At 43.6% G+C, this 23,649-nt stretch overlaps 2 protein-coding genes across 15 annotated transcripts in view; one reads left to right on the top strand and one right to left on the bottom strand.

The window, feature by feature from the left end:
• TTLL5 (tubulin tyrosine ligase like 5) overlaps positions 1 to 9,908 on the bottom strand; it is a 310,092-nt gene extending 300,184 nt beyond the window's left edge. For 11 of the 12 annotated variants that reach the window (XM_047794889.1, XM_047794885.1, XM_047794888.1 and 8 more), the window contains exons 1-3: positions 9,782 to 9,908; positions 8,286 to 8,454; positions 2,341 to 2,447 (exon numbers count right to left, since the gene is read on the bottom strand). In XM_047794889.1, the coding sequence (XP_047650845.1) occupies positions 2,341 to 2,447; positions 8,286 to 8,359 (181 nt within the window). In that variant the 5' untranslated portion in view covers positions 8,360 to 8,454; positions 9,782 to 9,908. Of the gene's footprint in view, positions 1 to 2,340; positions 2,448 to 8,285; positions 8,455 to 9,584; positions 9,678 to 9,781 lie in introns of those variants that run through there. The other variant, XM_047794886.1, reaches the window with a different exon arrangement.
• A 236-nt stretch (positions 9,909 to 10,144) lies between these two features.
• Positions 10,145 to 20,326, top strand: ERG28 (ergosterol biosynthesis 28 homolog). 3 transcript variants are annotated; one of them, XM_047794907.1, is made up of 6 exons: positions 10,145 to 10,393; positions 10,704 to 10,949; positions 12,561 to 12,723; positions 15,724 to 15,814; positions 18,212 to 18,330; positions 18,445 to 18,540. In XM_047794907.1, the coding sequence occupies exons 3-6, from the start codon at positions 12,591 to 12,593 to the stop codon at positions 18,522 to 18,524; spliced, it is 423 nt and encodes a 140-aa protein (XP_047650863.1). In that variant the 5' UTR covers positions 10,145 to 10,393; positions 10,704 to 10,949; positions 12,561 to 12,590; the 3' UTR covers positions 18,525 to 18,540. The 3 variants fall into 3 exon arrangements, with proteins under 3 accessions (XP_047650863.1, XP_047650862.1, XP_047650864.1); XM_047794906.1 differs by lacking the exon at positions 10,704 to 10,949 and having other exon boundaries at positions 18,445 to 20,326; XM_047794908.1 differs by lacking the exons at positions 10,145 to 10,393; positions 10,704 to 10,949 and adding an exon at positions 12,301 to 12,369.
• The last annotated feature ends 3,323 nt before the right edge of the window (positions 20,327 to 23,649 follow it).

Raw genomic sequence — 23,649 nt, 5'->3', positions numbered from 1 at the left:
AAGTTAACCCAGGAGCTACAAGACTTGTACACTGAAAACTGTAAAACATTGCTAAAGAAACTAAAGACCTGAAAAAATGGAAAGATAGCCTATGTTCATGGACTGGAAGACTTAACACTAAGATGGCAATACTTCCAAAAGCAATTTACAAATTCAATGTACTCCCTACCAAAATTCCGACAGTACTTTGTCTTTTTGTTTATTTGTTTTTTTCCAGAAATGAAAACGCTGATCCTAAAATTTACATGGAATTGCAAAGGACCTTGAATACCAAAAAGAATCTTGAAAAAGAAGTACAAAAGTCCAGTAATCCAAATAATACAGTACTTGTATAAGGATAGTACAGACTGACAGAATATTAAGAGTCCAGAAATTAACCCATACATCTATGGTCAACTGATTTTCAACAATAGTACCAAGGTTATTTAATAGGGAAAGAACAGCCTCTACCAATCATGTTGGGGCAACTGGATATCCACATGTAAAAGAATGAAGGTGGACCCTTATCTCACACTACATTAAAAAATTAACTCAAAATGGACCAAAGATCAGTTAGCTCTAAATATAAGAGCTACTATAAAACTCAAAAGAAAGCATAGGGATCATGACTTTGGGTTAGGTGATGGTTACTTAGATGTGACGCCAAAAGCAAAAGCATCAAAAGAAAAAACCAATAAACTGAACATCATCAAAATAAAAACATTTGCTTATGAAAGAAACGCTGTCAAGAGAATGAAAAGACAAAACACAGAACAGGAAAAAATACTTGGAAATCATTTTTCTGATAAGGGTCTAGTATTCGGAATATACAAAGAACTCTTACAACTCAACAAAAAGACAAGCAACCCAATTAAACAATAGGTAAAAAACTTGACAGACATTTCTCCAAAGATGATATGCGAATGGCCAAAAAGCACATGAAAAGATGCTCAATGTCATTAATCACTAGGGAAATGCAAATCATAACCACGATAAGATACTACTTCACATCTACTAGTATAACTATAATCTAAAACACAGAAAACAACAAATGTTAGTGAAGGAGGATGTGGAAAAATTGAAACCCTTATATATTATTGGTGAGAATGTAAAATTGCATAGTCACTGTGGAAAATCCTTTGGCAGTTCCTTAAAAAGTTAAACAGAAAATTACCATACAACCTGGCAACTCTATTCATAGGTGCAGACCCCAAAGAACTGAAAACAGTTATTCAAACAAAAACTTGTACATGCATTTTCATAGAAGCATTTACAAGAGCCAAACGGTGGAAACAACCATTCATCAACTGATGAATGGATAAATAAAATGCGCTATAGCAATACAATGGGGTATTATTCAGTCACAAAAAGGAATGAAGTATTGATATGTGCTATGATATGGATGAACCTTGAAAACAGTATGCTAGGTGTAAGAAGCCAGACACAAAAGGCTACATATTCTTTGAGTTTATTTATATGAAATATCCAGGTTAGATAAAGCTATAGAAATAGAAAGTAGGTTAGAGGTTTTTAGGAGCTAGGATAAAGGGAAATGGAGAGTGCCTGCTTAATGAGTACAAAGTCTAGTTTTATTTTATTTTATTTTATTTTTTGCCTTTTAGGGCCACACCTGGGGCACATGGAGGTCCCCAGCCTAGGGCTCCAATCAGAGCTATAGCTATCAGCCTACACCACAGCCACAGTAACACCAGATCTAAGCCATGTCTGCAACCTACACTACAGCTCACAGCAACGCCAGATCCTTAACCCACTGAGCAAAGCCAGAGATCGAACCCACAATCTCATGGTTCCTAGTCGGATTCGTTTCTGCTGCGCCATGATGGGAACGCCAAGGTTTACTTTTAGAATGGTGAAAATGTTCTGGAATTAGAGAGTGGTAATAGTTGCACAATACTATGAAGGTACTAAATGCCACTGACTTGTGAGGTCTAAAATGGTAAAAACAAGATATTGCTATGTGTGTTTTACCACAATTATCAAAAACATTATCACCCAACCTATTGTGATAAACACTTCAGGATACATGTAGTTAAATCGTCATGCTGTACACCTTAAACCTGTACAGTGCAGTATGTCATTTATCTCTCAATTAAACTGGAAGAAACAAAAAAACCAAAACAATAAACACACACGTAATTCTAAAAAAAGAAAAGAGGAAAAACAATTTAATATGCAGAAAACAATTTAAGATATCACAAATAATCCTTTCAAGTATTAAAAAATCAATAATATCTTCTCATGACCAAGGCCCTTTCCCTATCTAAATGATACCACTTTATCCAAGATGAGATTGCAAGGGTCATGTTCAGCCCTGCCTTCTGTGGGGAAGGTCATACCTACCTCCAATGACTCGAATATTGTTGTCCTTTGTCAGAATAGCCTCAGCATGGAATACCAAAACTGGAATTCTCCTGCAGCCTCCAGTCCACATGATACATGGATGATCCCTACAACCATAACAAAAGGCTTTATTAATTGACAGCTCAAAATCTGAATTAGGAGTTCCCGTCGTGGCGCAGTGGTTAACGAATCCGACTAGGAACCATGAGGTTGCGGGTTCGGTCCCTGCCCTTGCTCAGTGGGTTAAGGATCCGGCGTTGCCGTGAGCTGTGGTGTAGGTTGCAGACGCAGCTCGGATCCCGCGTTGCTGTGGCTCTGGCGTAGGCCGGTGGCTCCAGCTCCGATTCAACCCCTGGCCTGGGAACCTCCATATGCCTCGGGAGCGGCCCAAGAAATAGCAACAACAACAACAACAACAAAGACAAAAAAAAGAGAAAAAAAAAATCTGAATTAACACTGAAGCAGATCACTGTGGTTTGCTGCTTAGCAACTTTTCCCTTCTAGAACAAGTATTCCAATTGTCTTATGGGAAACCATTCATCTCTCATTCTTAGCCATGTGGTCTGTTTAAGATTAACTCCATCCCTGCTGCAGGGGTGGGCTCTGACTGGCTTCAGCCAATCAGGGTTTTCCATTCCTCAGTTAAGGTTACTGGCTCATAAACCACCTGGATCCAGTATGTCAGGGGATACATTGTGAGACCCTCTAAGAAAGCAATACTTGCTTTCTCTTCTTCAGCAGCTACAGGAGAGATGGGCCCATGACCTTGATCCAGGGAATGAGGTCTGGAAGTGCAGCTGTCATTTTGTGACCTTGGGAAGGAGAGCCCAGAGCTGTTGGTAAAGGTAGAGGAGGAAGTCAAGTGGGAGCCTGACTGAAAGAACCAGAGAAATGGGATCCTGAATGGCAACCATGGAGTTGCAGGATCAAGTCCTTCCTAAATATGAGTTAATAAATTCCCTTTATTATTTAGGACAATTAATCCCCAGCACAAATAACTGATATACCTCTTTCACGCCCTATAGTCCCTTTTTAAGCTAACTTGATAACCCATCCTAAGATTCTGAGCTAAGAAACCTAAATTAATACAAGTACCCCAATGAAAACCACATATTTTAAAGCAAGCCTATACTAAATGGAGTAATAGATATTTTCTTCCAGGAAAGGACCTCTGACTTTATTCTTTTGCTGTCTTCCAGAAATCTCTGTTTAATCAATCTCAGTCAGATATGTATTTATTTACAGATTAGAAAAACCTGAATCCCTACTATGTACCAGGAATCACACCAAGAGCTTTCCCACGTTACCTCACATAAACCTCTTGCCTGCACAATGAATTGAAGAAAAGGTGTCTCAAAGAGGTTAATTATTTTGCTCAAGGTCATATAGCTGGTTAAGTAAGGGAACAGGTATTTGAACCTAAGCGTCTGTGCTATTTTCACCTTTCCATCTCCTTAATCACATTTCAGTGATATTTTGTATAAGGAACACCTTAAACTCAACCTTTTGGGAACTCCTTGAATGGAGTAAGATCCATTCAGCCAAGATTCACGCTGCTCTCAAAAACTCAAATGACTGCACCCCTTAACAAAGGCCATACCACACAAACTGCAGGCCCAAGTTAGAGTCTCCCAACCCAAGTTAAAAAGATCCACACTTTGAATGCACAGGCTACCAATCCTGGAAATTAGGCAGCCTTTAGATTTGGGATGAGTTTCCCAAAGAGCTTTAGTGAGGAAAGCAGAGAACACCATACCAAGCTCATTTCCTGTTTTCTAGAAATGGAATGTGGATGCTTATTGTCCTGGCGATTTGACTTGGGCGATAGGACCCATTTGTGAGAAATGGTGTTTATAGGGTGCATTTTTAGCAAGAGGATTTTTTTGTGGTTGGCTTGCTTTTTAATCTTAAACATCTGTAAGGTGGGCATGGGGCCAGATGATCTCTTCCAACTTTAATTTGTTTCGCTATATTTCTAAGTCAGAGAATAGAGGGGGGAAAATGGGCACTTTAAACTATAGAGTCTCAGACAAAAACTTTGGAAACCATTCAAAGCTCCGTGCCAATCTAGCTCTAGCTGCAAACTGGCACCGCCGTGCCTTAGCACTTACAAACAATGGATTACTGCTGCAAAATAAAAATGCCTGACAAGGATCAGAAACACAATAAACAGCTGAGAAGAGCTAAGGACTAACCGTACTATCTATAGAAAGTCAACTCCCTGACAGAGAAATCTTTTCACTTACAACCTAGGAAGAGAGAAAAGTGGTAGTACACAAGTCATAAATTCAGTAAGGCTGACCTAAAAACACTTAAGGAAACACACTGTCATTAAATGCATGCTCCCACCAGGTGGTGCTAAAGGGAAAAGATTCAAAATGATTAAGCTACTGAAAATTGGGGACTTCAAATTTTCTTTCACACCAGAAACCAGAAAATGGTACCTATTAAGAAATTTTACAGACATGAAAGAACAACAACTTGAATGATTAAGTACCAAAGTAGACCAGTTTCATGGTTCACTCTATTATTAAAAGTCTAAGAACGCTCTGGTTTTAAGAAGCAATTTCATGAGGAATATATATTACTCACTCCTGGGATCCAGCCTACATAGCTTAAAGCCTCTATGCCTTAGTCATACCAATGTCCCTGCTGGAAATGCCTTCCCCACTTCTCTCCATTCATTTAATTCCACTCTCCAAAGCCCAGCTCATCTCACCACCTCCATGGAGCCTTCCCCGCTCTTCCAGCCCAGGGATGCCTTCTTTCCCTGAACTGTAGCACTAACTGTACAACCATTTGTTGACGATCTTTTTAACTGAAATAAAGCCAGCTTTTACAACCAGAATTAAATATTTTCTTAGTTATTAAAGAAATCTTACATCAAATGAACGTTCTGATATCTACATATAGGTATTTTCTTCTTTTTTTGCTTCTTAGGGCCGCAGGTATGGCATATGGAATTTCCCAGGCTAGGGGTCCAATCAGAGCTACAGCTGCCGGCCTACACCAGAGCCACAGCAACGCCAGATCCCAGCCGCATCTGCAACCTACACCACAGCTCACAGCAACACCAGATCCCCAACCCACTAAGAGAGGCCAGGGATCAAACACACATCCTCATGGATTCTAGTCAGATTTCATTTCCACTGCACCACAACAGGAACTCCTATATATAGATTTATATTTAGGATCTCCAAGCAAAATATAGAAAAAGGACCCCTTTACATGTACAATTTGAAATAGCGGCATGCAAAACAAGGCTGCCTAGACAGTTTCTACCTCTAATGCCCAGGATTGCAAGGCATTAATACTTTAATACAGCATAGAGATCTGAGAAGATCTAGCAGATGTCCATGGACATACATCTTCGGATCAAGTCAACATCCTTAGACGATTTATAAGACCTTCTAATTTCCAAAACTTTAAAAGTATGAACAAGATTGACTCAGGATTACTTATGTATAAAACAAGTGTCTGATAGACAGGAGCTGATGGAACATTAACAATCAAAACTCAACAACAGAGTTGAAAAGGAAGGGAGAGAAAAGGTTCATGAGTGTGGACCGTGGGCATGTGGAACTACACCTGTATTTTCACTAACTTCTGCTAGACATTTATCATTTCTCAATTACAAATATAGGCAACAAAGCACACAGTATTAGCATTGTCTGTACCTCTGACTCTATCTGAAATTACAGATTTTTAATACCACATTATTGCTGTTGCATATGTCTCAAAATATCATTGACATCACTACTTGTAAGTTATGGTAATTATTAAAACTGCCACTAGATCACCTGTGATGAGGATGGACAATTTGGCAACTCTTCCCCTCAAGCAACCATTCAGCTACCAAATGGTGACATCTCACTCTGGTGGTCCAGACATCCATGATGTGTGACAGTATTCCCTACTCCCCATGGGTAAGTGTTAATCAAAGACCACCCAGGTTTGATAATCTTACACAAACTAAGCAAAGACAGTCTTCATGTTGTTGTCTTTAGAAAATGAAACTTTCGGGGTTCCCGTCATGGCACAGCAGAAACGAATCTGACTAGGAACCATGAGGTTGCAGGTTCAATCCCTGGCCTTGCTCAGTGAGTTAAGAATCCCGCATTGCCATGAGCTGTGGTGTAGGTTGCAGACTCGGCTCGGATCTGGCATTGTTGTGGCTGTGGTGTAGGCCAGCAGCTGTAGCTCCGATTGTACCCCTAGCCTGGGAACCTCCATGTGCCATGGGTACAGCCCTAAAAAGAAAAAGAAAAGAAAAGAAAAAGTAAATAAAACTTTCTCATCCTTTAAATAAATGATGCTGTTATTTAGTGTATTAATTAAAAAGCACATATTACTATACCACAAATTTGGAGGGTCTTTTATTTTAATAATTGCATTTCAATATAACTGGTATTCTTTAAAATGAAATGTATTTTATAAAAGCACTTAAAAGACCTAAAGTGATCTAAAGCATAAAGTCTCCATTTATTCATTCACTTAGTCATTCAGTCAGCAGGTATACCTACTAAAATATTAGATTGAACAATATAAGATTCTCAATATTTGACTGTTTTTCACCCACCAAAATATCACTTTCATATAGTTCAACCTAATACTTGCTGGACCCAATCAAACCCACTAATAAAAGAGACTGTCATGAAAAAAAAAAAAAGACCTTGAATCAGAAAGACTGATACTTGCAGAGGTTAAAATTTTGTGAAATGAAAAAAAATTGTGAAATGGGTAAGAGGCAGCACACAGAAAACAAAGTCACAAGAAGGCAAAGTGACCAGAGGGAGTTATCTGTTTAATTATCCTGAATAAGAACGACCCAAATACAACAGCAAATCTCTAGTATTTTCTATGACCTAACAGTAACGAGAAGCCTTTCTCCAAAGCTTTACTAATTCTTCAACAATTTTTTTCAAATTACACTAAATAATCTTCTACTTTATAATAAGAAATACACTTTCAATTCAATATTAAATCCTGTAAGAATAATGCCTTGACATTTGTATGGCACTTTATAATTTAAAAATAATTTCATACACATTATTCTATTTGCTCATAACCATACCCTCTAAAAAAAGAGGCTTGGGAGGTATTATCCCTGCTTTTCAGGTTACATGGCACATAAATGCTAGTGGACTTACAGAGAAACTTAAAAACTAATCTTACCTTTAAGCCAGATTCTTTGTTCTCTGTGTAAAGTAATAATGTTAAAGAAGACAAAACAGGTAAGTGCTTCAAAATCCAGAACAACTGGGACTGAATCCCAATCTATCACTAACTCTCTATGCATCCCTAAGGAAGATCTTTGATATCTGAGGGGCTGAGCTTAATAAAATGAGAATAATTACATCTTCAGATTAAAGGAGATACAGCAGCTAAAGCCCTTACGACTATCTACAGCAGCTACACCTAGCACTATCATTTTTATTATTATGAGAATCCAGCAATCAAGACTCCTCTAAAAGAATGCAGGAAAGCCATGTGTCTCAGACACAGCATAGACTACAGAATTCTAATGTCCTGCCCCACACTTACTCAGTTAAGTTACTTGACCTCTCTCTCTTCTCATCATTCTATCATCCTAAAGGCTTTTGAGAAAATAACCAAAGTCACAGAGTTGGGAGACCTAGTTTTCTTCAATATCTAAAAATTTCAAAATCTCCTGTGTTAGGAGCTCTGATCGAGAGTTGACTTAAGAGTTACTACTTACAAAAACTAGAGTCCATATTCATTCATGAGCCCAGAAACAGAGCCTTATCTTATTTCAGATAGCTGATGGTCACTCAATAATAAGACCTTGAAATAGATCATATGTGGAAACTACAACCAGAGTCAGACAACACCAAAGGAAGAATACTGGCTAAAAGAGAACATAAATAAAAGAGAACTAGTTCCCATAAAAGCAAAAGGTCAAAAGCAGCCTTGCTTTCACTTACTCTTGGCTTATCACCTCCTCATCCTCTGAGGATGATGCCATTTCCTCCAGGTCCCGGGCCATCACGACTGGCATTTCCTTTAGAGTTTGTCATGCAGTCAGCAGATGGGGGCCTCAGAGACCTTTCCTTGCAGATTCACCAGATCAAACAATTGGGGTGGCGCAGATTCCTGCAAAAAAAGCCAAATGTTCTCAAACACAATGCAGTTGTCTTTTTATTATTAATCATTGCTGATTATCTTCCCAGTAGTGAAAATGAATACTTACCTAAATAGGGTCCAATCTCTAGAAGCTTACCTTCTTTCACAGAGCCTCACACATGCCACACAAATCAAGATTTTTTTTCAAACATACTGTCTGTCTTATATGTATCTGAAGAGCTGCTATTAAGTTTGAGTTTCTCACTTTTATTTTACACACTAAATCTAACGTGCACCAAAAGGATAGACTTACTTTACTTTTAGGTAAGTCTGAGGTAGGTGGCTGATAGCCTAAAAACAGATTCCTTGCTAGAAAAACCTAACCTGGGTTAAAAATAAAAAGGCAAGTTTTAAGATCCTTGCAAATTATTTCCTTAGGCTCCATGACAAGTACAGGTAAAACAGCCGCATGTTTCCGCTAAAACAAATTCAATAGCTAAACCAAAGAATGAATACATTCTGCTCAATCAAGGTCATAAACAGCTGAGAAAAAAAGAAAAAAAAACTATCCTTCCAAACACTATCAAAAATTATTCTCCCTTACTAAAAATCACAAATTATGGTCTGAATATCAAACAGATATTAAAATCAGTGTATTTCTAACTTAAAATATTTTAAATGGGGAAAAGACACACGTTCACTGTGTGTTTGAGAATGTAATAAAATTACAGAAAAAGAAAATGAAAATGTTTGAATGGCCATAATCCCATTACTCAAAGAAAACCACTTAATATCAATCTTTCCAAACGTTATTTTCCTACGCATTAATATATGTGATAAGAACGTAAACAGTGCAAAAAATGCCAGTCCCGACAATGATCCCTACACATCTTCAGCGAAATGGGCAATGTCTAACAACCTCAAAGGCGTTCTTCCGAGAATCCCCAACAGGATTTCTCAGTATTTCTCTAAATACTGGTAAGTCCCTTAAATTAAAACAAAACAAACTAGTCCTCCAAGCGTGGAAGGGATGCCGACCTGTCCTAGGCTGCCAGGAGAGCAGGGAGAGACAGGGCGATCTGAAGAAGATTAAGGACACTCGCCTAAGGAGCGTTCCTCGCCCGAAAGGGATCAGCCCCTCAGCCCCTCCTCCGGCTCACCCCAATCCCAGATAGGTCCTCAGGCGCTCCCACACGGGAAGGACGCAGGCTATTCCGCCGCAGGGATTCAGCCCAGCGCGCCCGGAAGCCAACAGCTGCTCCCGGACTCTGCGAGGGAAGTGCAGCCGACCTGCGCCCGCCCAGACCCGGGAGCGCACCTCCCTCCGGCAGGGGAGTGCGCTGGCGCAGACATTTACCTGTTTCATCTTCCCATGGCTCGGGGCGGGCAGGCTGGGACAGCGCTCTGCGCCTGCCACCCTCCTTCTTCCCCAGCCGGGCTCAAGGCAGCCGCCGACAGCAGCTTCCCCGGTTACTACAACAACCAACCAGCAACCGCCCGCTCGGAGCCACTGCGCAGGCGCCCGCTACCCGGCGCGGACAGCCCTCGGCTTCGGGCGCGGGCAATTGTCGTCACTACTGTATAGCGCAAGCGCAGAGCCTTGATCACCGCAGAGGACTTCTTTTTTCCGCTCTTTTTCCCTCCGCCCCTAAAGGATTGACTCGGAACCTGGGGCTCTTTCGCCACGCTCAATAGGATGGTTCACTGCTTCAGCAGCATAACCGGGGGTGAGGCTTGGGCAGCGACAACCGCTGATTGGCAGTAAAGAGAATCACGCCCCATCTCCTGCTAGAGCAGAACCAGAACAGCCAATCAGAGCAAGTACTGATGGAAACGACCCAATCCTGGAGCCGGGCTGAGGGTGGGGGCGGGGACAAGTGGCTCCGGTGGATTCGGTGTTGGAGCTGCCCTGGAGAATATCCTTTGCTGCTGCTGCTGCAGCTGCAGTACTAGGGCCACATTTCTCCAGGTAAGGTGAATGTGGGGGAGGAGAAGTAGACATCTTTGTGGCATCTGAGAGGATCCGTAGAGTCCGGAAACATGGGAGTGGGATAGAAGGAATACACCTGGGAGGCAATCTTCTGGGGGGGAAAGAGGTTTCAGAGACCAAGAAAAGAGGGAGTTGGAAAGATGAAGAAGTCTTGGTAGGTACAGAAGGCGTGAGTGGATGAACCATTGAGCGGCCACTATGAGCCTAGGACAGCGCAGGGAACCTTTACTTTCTCGTGTAATTGTTGTGATAACCTTGGACGTAGGTATTTTTGATCTCCATTTTGCAGGTGAGGAAACCTAGGCTGTAAAGTGTAAATTACTTGCCCACGGTCACACAGCTGCTAAATGGTAGGGCCAGGAAAGGAACCTTTCACTCCCGACTCTGGTAAACACCACACCTTTGCTGGTCTGCACCAGGGCAAAATTTAAGAACAGATGCTGGATAATCTAGGAGGCCTCAAAAGCTTTAGGGAACTCGTGCTGAGCGGTTGGAAGAGCACTTCAGAAGAGTATTTGGGTCCTGCCTTCATCAGGTATCTGCTGGGGTTTCTAAGAGCTTCTGTGAAATGGGCATAAGTTGTGGCAAAGAGGGGGGCCATCCACACAACTTTTCTGACCCTGAGAGGAGAGAACCTGAGTCTCCTGTTGAAGGGGAGGTGGTGGTGCCTATTTTTTCCCATGCTGTAACTACATGTGATTCCAGGAGAGCCCCATTCTCTCTGGACTTCGACAGAGTCCACTTTGGGGACCTATTTTAACCTAGCGATTCGTCCATTGACCCTTTCTTCTTTAGAGCTCTTAGATTGTTTTTTGGTCTTTCCCAGTGTCTTGAGCCATTGCTGACTTTAATATCTGTCTCAGCTGGGTAGTATAGGACCATACTGAAAAGTCCACTACCAAAGTGACAGGGAAAGCCTGATTGTTTATCACCACTTCAGGCCCAAGAAGTTAACCTGACAACAAATAAACCATGGGCCAAGAAAACATAACAAAGATGGGAAGAAGTAATTCCATTATTAGATTTTTTTTTTTAATCTACATGCATTTTATTTAAACCAAGCTGATTGAAATCAGTGCTCAGCAAGGGTTGATCTAAGGTTTGGGGATTTTTAAAAACAAAACTACATAACCTGATGGTATTTTCTATACAGCTTGAAAACAGAAGTGGCTTTGATACGCTTGTCTTCCTCAAAAATGGGAACTCCATCCAAATATTCTTGGTGAGGCAGTCTTGTGACATAGAGACCAACAGACTGTGCTTCATATCTCAGCTCCCCCATCTCTTAGTTATGTAACCTCATCAAGTCACCTGTGTTTGAGCCACTTACATTGCAAAGGAATGACATGAAACATCAGGCTGGAAGTAAAGATCCCGGGGCACTGGTTCCAGCCAATAGAAGAGAGTTTTGATTTAGGCTAATATTTTGGAGAAGGTGCTGGGACAAAAATAAGCACTATGCCACTAATTGCAAAGTACACTATTGATCCATCACTATTAGTACAAGTAAGTACTGAGACCAATTTCTATAAGTCGTACACGGAAGTCCATTTTATTATCGTAATATCTGTACACTTCCCTTTCTCCTGTTCCCTTTCTTCTCTCCACTCTTTCCAATGGTTTGTCATTTCTACCCACTGCATTATTTAGCCTTTTTCACTCTGGGTAAAGGTCAGCCCACTTTGAATTTAATAAGGTAGATTTTTTTTTTTTTTTTTGCTTTTTAGGGCCGCACCCGTGGCATATGGAGGTTGCCAGGCTAGGGGTCTAATCAGAGCTGTTGCTGCCGGCCTACGCCAGAGCCACAGCAATGCCAGATCCAAGCCCGTCTGTGACCTACACCACAGCACACAGCAACGCTGGATCCTTAACCCACTGAGTGAGGCCAGAGATCAAACCTGCAACCTCATGGTTCCTAGTCAGATTCATTTCCACCGGACGGAACTCCTAAAAAGGTAGATGTTAAAAGCCACTATGCCAACTCTGTGAAGGGTGACTGGGAATGGATTAACCTAGGGTATTAGAGAGGAGTTGAAGAAGTGATTGACAACATAAGCTCCTCATGAGGAGGAGACAGGTTAACTTCAGAAGCGAGCGAGCTTGTGGTTATCAGTATTCTATCCTGCCTTTTGCCTTTGTTTCCAAGGCACAAAGCCCTCTAGGGTTGAAGAGAGCCATGAGCCGGTTCCTGAACGTGTTACGAAGCTGGCTGGTCATGGTATCCATCATAGCCATGGGGAACACGCTGCAGAGCTTCCGAGACCACACCTTTCTCTATGAAAAGCTCTACACCGGCAAGCCAGACCTCGGTGAGAAAATAGAGACCTGCATCCCTTGGGGGAGCGGGGGGTGGCCTAAATTGCGGTTCTCAACCAGCTATCCATCCACATTACCTAGAAAAACTAAAACAAAGCACAGCTGTCCATGGCCCTCTCCAGACCTCCTTACTGAAACTTTCACCCCCTAGATGGGGCCCAGGAATCTGTTTTAAAAACTTTGCAGGTGAGGGAGTTTCTCTTGTGGCTCAGAGGTAACGAACGCAACTAGAGTCCATGAGGATGCAGGTTTGATCCCTGGCCTCACTCACTGGATTAAGGATCTGGCGTTGCCTTGAGCTGTGGTGTCGGTAGCCAGTGCGGCTCTGACCTGGTGTGGCTGTGGTGTAGGCTGGCAGCTACAGCTCCGATACAACCCCTAGCCTGGGAACTCCATATGTCACGGGTACGGCCCTAAAAAAACAAACAAACAAAAACTTCCCAAGTGATTCTGATACTGCCTACTCTAGCCTTTGGCTGCCACTAGAGTCACAGACGTGATGGATAGATGGCACTTGGTCCTCTTCTTCCCCAGAGCTTCTCCGAACACCTTTTCATTCATCTTAAACTGCCCTAGGCAGCTAATCTGTACAAAAAGCATTACAAGTGAGGAAACAGAGGTCTTTGGTGACTCTGTGGTGCTTGACTTGAAAACCATAAATAAAGAAGCTTTTCATATTAGCTCAGCGCCCATCAGAAATCAGGTCGTGGTACACGTAGTTTACATCCTACATTGCAGATGGAGGGTTACCTGTCCAAGATCTTTTCAAACCATGACATAGACCCTGCAGAGATATCCAAAATCCCTCCAAGTTGGTCTCCCAAAACTAATTTCCAAAGGCCCATAGTGGCCTTTCTCAGTGTCCTGAGCCTCTCTGCTGAGAGTGTTTGCACACTTCAGCTTGCACTTCTTGTGCTACTGTAAGGGGTGGCTTGAGCTACACCACCATTTCATAGCAGCTGACAATTCTGTGTCACATTTATAGCTAACCCAGATTCAGGCTCTGACCTAGCTCACTTCTGCAACATCTGGGCATAAAATGAAACTAAGTAGGCTATGGCTCACTTTGAACAAAGCTCAGATACACTAGGAATAAAGAACCTGGAAACCTGGAAAAGTGGCCAGGACAATTCCACTTTTCACCCTCAGTGCTGCTCCTCAGATAGTCTGGGAACCCTGTATAGACTCACAGGTTTAAAACAGAGAAGCCCATGGGGTATGTGATTTGCTGAAGGGCATATAGCTGAGCAGAACTCTGTGTGTGTGTGTGTGTGTGTGTGTTTACTAAAACATTGCATCTGGTGAAGAGCAAAGATTTTACTACACCTCAAATGCAGAACACATGAAGCAGAGAAATGTTAGCTTTTTAAACAGAAGCAGATTTTTTAAAAAGATGCAGGACCCCTTCAGTTCTTCATCAGTCGTGTGTATGTCTGCAGCCCAGAAATAGAAACTGCCTCCTCCCTCACGACCTCGGGGCTGTCCTGGTGCTTTGCTGATCAGGGCAAGACCCTGGAGTATCCCGTAGAATTTCACCTGATGCCTAATCTGGTTACGCTTTGGGAGATGTTCCACTTTTGTATTTTACTCACTAAAGAAATTTTCTGTTTTTTCATAAGAAAAGCTGTCAAAATGCTTTCTAAAGAAGATAGCACTCCACAGTGTAACCACTAGATATTTGTTTGGTACATGGAATTTTTTCTCACCTTACTACCATCTGAAGGTCTTTAGGGTTGTGAATTTGGTATTGCTTTCTGGTTTTCCAAAGGCTAGAAAACCTTGAAGCCCAAATTGACCTTTCAGTCGCCAGTCTTCTTCCTTACATTTTCTCATGGTCCGCCGACTATTTGGCATTCCGTGCTACTGGATGCCTTAGATCAATGCTTGTACATTAAAAATCACCAAGGCAGGGAGTTTTTAAAAGATACCATCTGGGCCTTGAATTTACCTTCGGAGCATATGATTTAACTGGTCTGGTATCCATGTCTTGGAATTTTATAAAACTTCTTTAGCTGATTCTATTAAATGTCCAGTGTCAAGAAGCACTGTGGAGTTCCTGTCGTGGCTCGGGAGTAGCAAACCTGACTAGTATCCATGAGGATGGGGGTTCGATCCCTGGCCTTGCTCAGTGGGTTAAGGATCCAGTGTTGCCATGAGCTGTGGTGTATGTTACAGACACAGCTCGGATCTGGTGTTACTGTGGCTGTGGCATCTGTATCTCCAATTTGACCCTAGTCTGGGAACTTCCACATGCCGCGGGTACAGTGCTAAAAAATTTTTTTTTAATTAAAAAAAAAAAGAAGCACTGTTAGAGCAAACTGTAATCTATACTCTCAGGACACGATATTTTATATAGCAGTGCCAGAAAGAAACTGCCAAGAGCACAGCGGCCCCAGCAAACACTAAAGAAACTGCTTTGTTCCCATTTACACAGAAAACCATCCTGGTTTGGGTTTTGTTCACATAGTAGAGATCTGGATGCAGGAACAGACCCATGGACTTGGGTCTCTTAGAGATGGATGTGGGCATTCAGGTAGGTCCCAGTTTTTCTGAGCACTCTGCCGTATCAGCCTATAAAGTCTACTGAGCTCCTAGGCATCTCGTATTGACAGACCACTCTCCTCAGCATTCCCCCCAGGTCTGTCCTGATCCAGATTCGCTGGGCCTTGCCAACACCAGAGGGGCTTCCAGGGCAGAGACATGAACTACCACACCCAGAAGTTACTGCTCAAGCGGGCTCTTTGTTGGGTTTCTCCTCTTGGAAATCACCCACCCAACTATAGGCATTTAAAAAGGAGCTGAACCAGTTCTCATTCCAGAATTCTTTCCATTCCTTCTAGTTCCCACGTGCAGCACCTAGGCCTCCATTCTGCTCAACCAAGGGGAGTTCAGGCTCAGCTCCCTGTCTCTCCTGAACCACCAGTGAAGTATGCAGTGTTTGGAAGGAACCTTGACCCTCCCCTTCTCAACACTCTTGCTTTTTTCTGCTACAGTGAATGGTCTCCAAGCTCGAACCTTTGGGATCTGGACACTACTCTCATCAATGATCCGCTGCCTCTGCGCCATCGACATTCACAACAAAACGTATGTGAGGGAGGGAAGAGCGTTAGCATCCTTCTGTTGGAAATCGGGCCCTAAGCTTACCCAGGGTGGTCCTCTCTTAAAGACCTGCTTAATTTGATACATTAGCTAGAAAGTGGATAATAGAAGGTTAATAGGTTCCATTCCTTCCAGGCCTGAAAAACACAATAGGTCTCAAAAGTTTGACAGTCTTTTGAAACTGACATAGCAAACTGGTTGTGTTATGATCCACTGCCCTGCATCATACCGCTCTACTTTGCCAAAGAATCAGCCTACCTTCCACTAAAGAGGTAGTGCGGTGGTTTTAGAGAGGCCATCCAACATACCTTATTCTCACTTGCCTCCTTGAGAAGCAGGAATGAAAAGAAATCACTATCTATGAAAAAATGAGCCCACAAGTAAATTGTCCACTTAATGCCGAGTCAAGAGATGCAGGTGACAGAGAACCCAGGACTCCTCTGTATCCTGCCTCTCCAGGGGACGCACATAGACTAGCGTGGAGCAGTTGCTGGCAGTCACAGCCTTTGGTCTAGATAATGTTGTAACCCATGACGGCCACTGGAGGGGGCTCGAGCTTTCTTCCCAGCAAGAGTCATCACATCAAGGTGGAAGGTTTGCCCTACTCCCTGGGTGAGGCCACCAAAACTCCAGCTTCATACTAAAATATTTTTCTTTTTTATCCAAACTCTCAGCATCTGGGCAAGAGAGGAGATAATACTTATTAAGCTCCTCTTATTATGCTAGATGCTTCCATCTCCATGACCTTAGGTCTCCTCCACCCACCCTGGGAGGTAGTGATTTTTGTTGATGATTTTTGCAGATCTATATATTAGAGACCCAGTTAATTTAAACTGAGGAAGACTGACTGGCCCAAGTGGAATTGGAAGCAAGGCTATTAGCCCTGAGATCTCTCCAGCTTTAGTTTTTTATTTCTTCTTTTTTTTTGAACCTGAAACTGTGGTTTACTTATTCTAGATTGACACATATTTTTGGAAGTAGCATGGTTTAGTGGATATAGCCCTGGGCCTGAGAACAAAAACAAGAAGATGGGCTCTGGACTCAGTTCTATTGATATGTAGCTTTATAGCAGCAAGTTCATTCACTTCTCTGCATCTCAGTCTCTTCGTGTATAAAATGAGACTGGTCTGTCTGTTCTGGGTGACTGGGAAGAAGTAAGGATTGAGTAATCATTTTAAAGACCTTTACCATCACAAAGCATTGCTGACAAGTCTAAGGGGTAAATCTTTTGTTTGCTGTGCCTTTGGAATGAGCAGACAGCTCACACTTCTCTTTACCTCTATTACGTTCATTTGTCCTTCTCCCAGCACAGGACAGCTGCACCTGCTGACTTCTGTTTCCATCCTTCACTCGAGCCTGGGACTTGGTCCATGTGCCTCTGATACGCACTCTGATTCTATTCCCTCCCTAATTGGAAACTCAAAATCAACCCGCATACATACATATTTACCAAATGCATGAAAGAATGCACAGGAATGATGAAAATCAAATTTAAGAGGGAGTCAGGAGAATGGGATCAGGGTGAGAAAAAGACACTCAGGAGGCTTTAACTGAAATCGCTAATGTTTTATTTCTTAGGAAAAATTATCTGAAGCAAAAATGACAAAATGCTGAGATCTGATGGAGCAAGATATTGGTTGCATTAGGGGTAAATTATAGTATTCTATTACGATAATTTTTGCATGTTTGAAGCATTTCATAATTTTTAAAATTTACATAGTTAAAAAAAGAAAGATACCGGCAAGCAATCCACGTGGGCCCTCAGCCTGTAACCCCTCTCTGCCCCACCTCCTTGTCAATGCTGAGGAACAAGTTCTCTTCCTCTGAGGCTGTCACTGTGTCTCCTCCATGTGACCATTGTGCTAAGCCAGGCCACATGGCAAGAACATCTAAAAGGCTCAGAGAGGCCCTTGCTACTCATTCTCAGTACACGTCTTTTGTTCCGTGGCATCCATCATATGAGCACTGACCAGCTCCTGGCCAAACTCCTGCCACGTGGGTTTGGACTAGAGTCAAGCCAACTGAGTAAGTAAAATATGAAAGTGTGATTGATCCAGGATTGTCTACACTGCTTATGACTGCCATCCTCCAGACTCTGCTTTGCTTTCTACCTGGCTTCACCATCTTGCTGAGACTTAGAGAGCCTCTCTAATGCTGGACCATTCTCCTATTAGTTTAGCAGTGGAAAGCTTCCGTTTTGCCCTAGACATGAACACACGGATGTGATCAAGCAGCCAGGTCTTACTCAGGACCGAGTCTTTCTTTTCTTTAGCCATAGTCATTTCCTGGGTTTTGACTTTTGTGTTTCAAGGCTGACCGCTCCTTTTCCTCTGCACCGAACCAGCAGTGATTCCATTTCCATTGCGGTCTGTCCTCCTGTAGGCTTTACCTCATCACGCTGTGCACCTTCTTCCTCGCCCTGGGACACTTCCTCACCGAGTTGTTTGTATTCGGGACTGCGGCACCCACAATCAGCGTCCTGGCACCCCTGGTGGTGGCAAGTAAGCATCCCATGACCCTAGAGCTCCCGCAGGAGCTGTCCCAGCCCTGGGGATGAGGCTTACACTAGCAGGGTAAGAAAGTGCTGTGCTTATGACTTTGTCTCTGTGTTTAAGGTTCTTCCATCCTGGGTATGCTAGTGGGGCTGCAGTACCTAGAAGCCGAACCAGGCTCCAGACAGAAGAAGAGAAACTGAGGCCAACATCACCACGTCAGAGACTTCAACTTCCACCTCCACTCTTAAAATTTCTTCTTTTCTGCTCCATCATCCACTTCTAGCCTTTTACATTTTGTTTTTTTCTTTAATTTAAAAAATTTTAAGATCTGCACACACAAGTAGGTACCATTTAAAATATGTACCATTTAAAGAGTCATTTTAAAATGAATACTCTGGAGGGAGTTCCTGTTGTGGCTCAGTGGTAATGAACCCAACTAGTATCCAGGAGGATGTGGGTTCGATCCTTGGCCCCGCTCAGTGGGTTAAGGATCTGGCATTGCCGTGAGCTGTGGTGTAGGCCGCAGATGCAGCTCGCATCTGGCATTGCTGTGACTGTGCTGTAGGCCCTCAGCTGCAGTTCTGATTCGACCCCTAGCCTGGGAACTTCCATATGCCTCTGGCACAGTCCTTAAAAAAAAAAAAAAAAATACTCTGTAGCTCCATCCAAATCAAGAAATCGCCAGCATCTCTGAAGCCCACTGTGCCCTTCCCTGACTCACAACCTCTTCCAATACCCCTTTTCTAGCCTTCTGCTTTTTTCCTTTTATTTTCACCCCTCAATTTGACTTGTATGATAGGAATACATAAACTGTGAAACTTAAAAGCTGCTGCCTCACCCAGAGCAGCTGCCACCAAGGGCTGCTTCATGGGGTTGTCCACCCAGGCTGGGCTCCTCTCTACTGCTGTATCCGAGATTCTGAACCAGCTGAGGGACAGCCAGTTCTTCTAAGAGGTGCTCCCCTGTGAGTGAGCCTGGCTCCTGTCATTGTGCCTGTAGGATCAGGGTTGGAAGAGTCTGGGCTGTTTTTAGACCTTCCAGTCAATTGTATTTGCATAAAGAATTTTGTAATAAATAGAAAAGCCTCTGCTCTGATCAGTCCTGGTGCTTTGGCCTCATCTAAGCCCAGAGCACTCCTGGCCTCCTCTGAGCCCTAGTGGGGGAGAACCACAGCTTCCTGCTGATCAGATGCACCATAATGAGTAGGACAGCTCAAGACCCAGGCAAACCAGGCTGCCTTTTATCACTTGCTCATTTCTCATGAACTCAGACCTTCTGTCTCTCCCTCCCCACCTTCAAGATTCTGAGTTCATAAATGAACAGTCAGGATCCTCTCTTGTTTTCTTCCCAAGGAAGAAACAGACTCTTGAAAAAAAGCAGAACCAGGCAGCCTAGAAGAAACAGCTGCATGACCCTGGAAAGGAGAACACTGCATTCCAAGGACAAGGCACTGGGGCAGACAGTCTCCATCCAGACACAACCCAGAGCACTTTCACCACAGCGTATCAGTGCAAGAGCATGTTCCGTTTCATCGCACACGTCATCCAAGCCAGACACGTGGGAAGGAGAAATGAATGACCCAGGCAGTGTCCCTGTAGTCATGGACCCAGACTGTCAACAAGCCCACACCTCGAAGAACAACTTGAGACAGTGATAAGAATTCAAGAAAACAAAATACTGTGATCAGGAGGGTGAGTGAGGGCACAACTTGGATCGTCCAGAAAAGCCTCCCTGTGGCAGGCATTTAGGGCAAAAGGAGCAGCACGGAGTCTTGTTCAAGGAGTAAGATCAGAGTAACTACAGAGTCGTGGTGTTAGGAAGCGGAAGGCAAGAGATAGGAAGGGAAGTGGGGCACTGGTGAGGACATGACGGGAGGCTTAAAGCTGATACTTAAACACACTGGGAAAGTTCTATCAGTTAAGGCCTCTGGAGGTGAAATGAACAAAATCTACCTTAAACTAGTTAAAGAAATAAAGATAACATTGGCTCCCAAAACTGAAAAGAGGTGAATGGAATGGTTTGATCAGGACTACGCGCCGTTTCTCTGGGATTCTTTCGACTCTGTTCTCCTGTGTGGGCTCATCCTCAGGTTAGCTTCCTTTGTGGTGCCCAAAGAGGTCATAGCAATTCAGGCCCACGGCCCATAATATTACACCTGGAAAAACAGTTCAGTGGTACAAACCACCTTTCCCCTTACAAGCTGTTGTAGGAGGCAGTGAAAAAAGCAACAGTCTTACAGACAGTTAACATTTGGGTGGAGGTGGGCAGGGAGCCCACCTAAGAAAGGAGTGCATGAAAGTATAAGATGATGTGGCTATTCTAGGCATACCTCACAGGAACAGGAGTCCAGATGAAGAAAAACAAAATCCCTAAGGATCGAAAGAACTGATAGAGAGTATTCGGCAGACACTGCGGGTATTTGATTCCTCTTAACAGCCCAGGCTTGGCTCCCTTCCCAGATGATTTATAGTGGAATTGTAATGTTGTCTCTCCAGCTAAGAATTGCCAACAGATACGGTGCCAAAATGCCACAGACATAGTGCAACTCTCTAGGGAAGAAATGTATAGGAAACTGATCGCTGCAACCCATCTAGGTAACACACATAAAGCCAGTGCAGTTGGGGAGGGAAGGGGGGCAGTAAGTGGGACAATTCAGAAGAAATGCAGATGACAAAACTGTGGATCTGGCCCCCGCTCGATCTAGTACATGGCTGCTGTGATTGCAAAACAGACATTTCTTGGAGGCAGAGCCAGAAACAACAGTGGGCTCCCCTGGCAGCAGGGACACTCAGGTGAACTGTGTCCTATGGACTCCGCACAAAAATCAGTCCCAGTCACATGAAGGCCGTGGAATTGCAGTCCCCAACAGAGGCCAACTGCAACCTTTGCAGCCTCGGTCTTCTGAAAGTAACCCACTAGGCTGGCAACAACTGTATCAGGAGAGGACCACCTTCCATGGTAGGAAAGGGCACAGGAGCGCCGCCTCTTCCCCAGGCCCTATCCCTCCTGCCCTCCCCACCCGACCAAAGCCAGCTCTGCCCCAGCAATGACGAGGCAGACCGCATGGCGAATCTTTTACTGCCTTAAAACATCTCATTTTAACAAGTAGAAAATACGAATTATGTTTTCAAAATACAGCAATGGATTCATTCACATTTGCTTATACATTTTTAAAGGGCTGAAAAAAACACTTTGTCCTTATCTAAAAGTAAGACACACACTCTCCATCTCCCACCCACCCTTGACTTACCAAAAGTGTGAACTAATTCTATTATGTACAGAGCATCTGTACACACACGTGCACACCCCAGGCTCCCCTCGAGCAGTGGCCATGACAAAACAGCCCAGTGGTCGCGATCACAGAGCTCATCGTACAGGCGAAGCGACCAAAACGTCTCATGTTCAGGAGGTACTACCCGGGCCCAGGAGTAGAGCCAGACGGCGGGCAAGGCAGGAGAGGGCAGCCTGGGCTGGGGGAAGGGGAATCTCTTTAAATTCAGAACATCTGAGAACAGAGCACTGCGAGCTGGGGGCGAGGGTGCAGACACTGGCCCCACCAGAGGTTCAAGAGGCTTACTCACCTCATCCAGCACCTGCCTCCCACTCAAGGGCCACCTCCCCTCTGCCCCTTTCCTCCATGCGCAGAAGGGCCTGGGAGGTCGCAGGAGGAAGGATCCAGGTGAGTTCTCAGTAAAGGTTTTAGGAAGCTGGCAGGCTGGCCCTGGCCCTGGAGAACACGCTCTGAGGCAGCGTCCTGACGGAGGCAGCAGAGGTGATGGACACACACACACCGGTCGCCAGGCAAGGGCTGCTTCTGGAGCAAAGAACCTTCTCGTTCCTGAAGCGGGCTACTGGAACCCCCAAACTCATAGGCACCCTCACATCCCAGGGTGGTCAACTCGCTGAAATCAGCTTCTCCTTCAAGTCACAACACAGCTTTGTCAAGTTTACTGACGCCTGGTTTCATCAGCTCTTAGAAAAAAAGGATTTGGAGACAGACACCAACATGAGCCGAGAGAACCTGGTCACAGGGTCCAGAGGGGTTTGTCCTGAGGGCGTTTTCTCTCCCACAGTGTTGCAGGATTTACGTACAGAGAAACGAGACCAGAAACGAGACCGTGAGGCTTTTTACCAGGAAGCAGCACTTATTCGTGCTGGTACTGCCTCAGCAGATTCATATCCAAAGGCTGAGCCCCAAACACAGTGGGGCATCGCCTTGTATACTGCATTTGTTTTCCCGCTACATCTAAATTCCTTTGTCCCCCTTGTAAGGTGGTCTATAAATTTCGAGCAGACAGTTATACATATGCCTGCGCTCATGGACACAGGCTGTGCTATGCCGGAGTCCAGCTCTGGCTGCCAGGGAGTGCACTCCCCAAAGGAGATGGACGGCATTGGCAAAGAACGGAGACAGCCTCCTTGTCCCTTCTTTCAGGGCACTGGACTGTTCAAATTTCATTGGCATAAGTGGTTGATTATATAGACAGTTTCTAACTACAGGTTACATCACAGTGTTAAAAATACATTGGTCAACTTTTAGATTTTGTTTTTTAATCATCTGGTACAGCAGCAATACGTCATGTTCTAAAATCTTCAACTTAACTAAATTTAATGAGTATAATTCAAGGACAAACAGGCACAATATATCACGTGGGAAAGAGGAGACCCAGCATAAACCATCTCATGGCCAGCCAATTTTTACAAGCTGAAGAGGCCACAATCATAACAATTTTTGCCTTCAGACTAGTGTCTATCTTCAAAGTGTCTTTGGCAGAGAGACAGTGTGAGAAAATACAAATCAACTTAGCCAGCTATCACTAAAAGCTTCTAAAATCAAGGACAAAACTCACAGCTAGGTTTCTTTTGATCATGAATAATATATGTCTAACTTCTATAAACTTCATTAAAATCCTAACTCTAAAGTTTATTGTATAACTAGTTAGTAGATAAACACTATGTTTAATTAAGTTGGATTTAAATAGGGGAAAGTCCTTTAGAATGAAATTCTTATTATATTATTATTGTAATTTTGTTAAATCACAAATCACCACAGGAAAATAAGAATGTGAAATAAGAATAATAAGCAAATAATCAGGAAAGACTGAGGAAAACTGAATAGCAAGTGTATAACAGAAAAGACTAAGTCATCCATGGAACAATCCCCACTCAGCAACGCAAAATGGAAATTGTTTCCTGGAAAATTCAGTTCCCCACCAAGGTCAGCGGGTGAGCCTTATTGTCTTCTGGGGCCTGTCCTCGGAATTGCGCCGTGCAGGCAGGCCCCTTTTCCTGCTTAGGAACTTGCCCTTGGAACTGCATGGCTCA

This window comes from Phacochoerus africanus, chromosome 9 (genome assembly GCF_016906955.1).
Source record: "Phacochoerus africanus isolate WHEZ1 chromosome 9, ROS_Pafr_v1, whole genome shotgun sequence".
NCBI classification, from domain to species: domain Eukaryota; kingdom Metazoa; phylum Chordata; class Mammalia; order Artiodactyla; family Suidae; genus Phacochoerus; species Phacochoerus africanus.
This window is presented reverse-complemented; position numbering and strand designations above follow the sequence as displayed.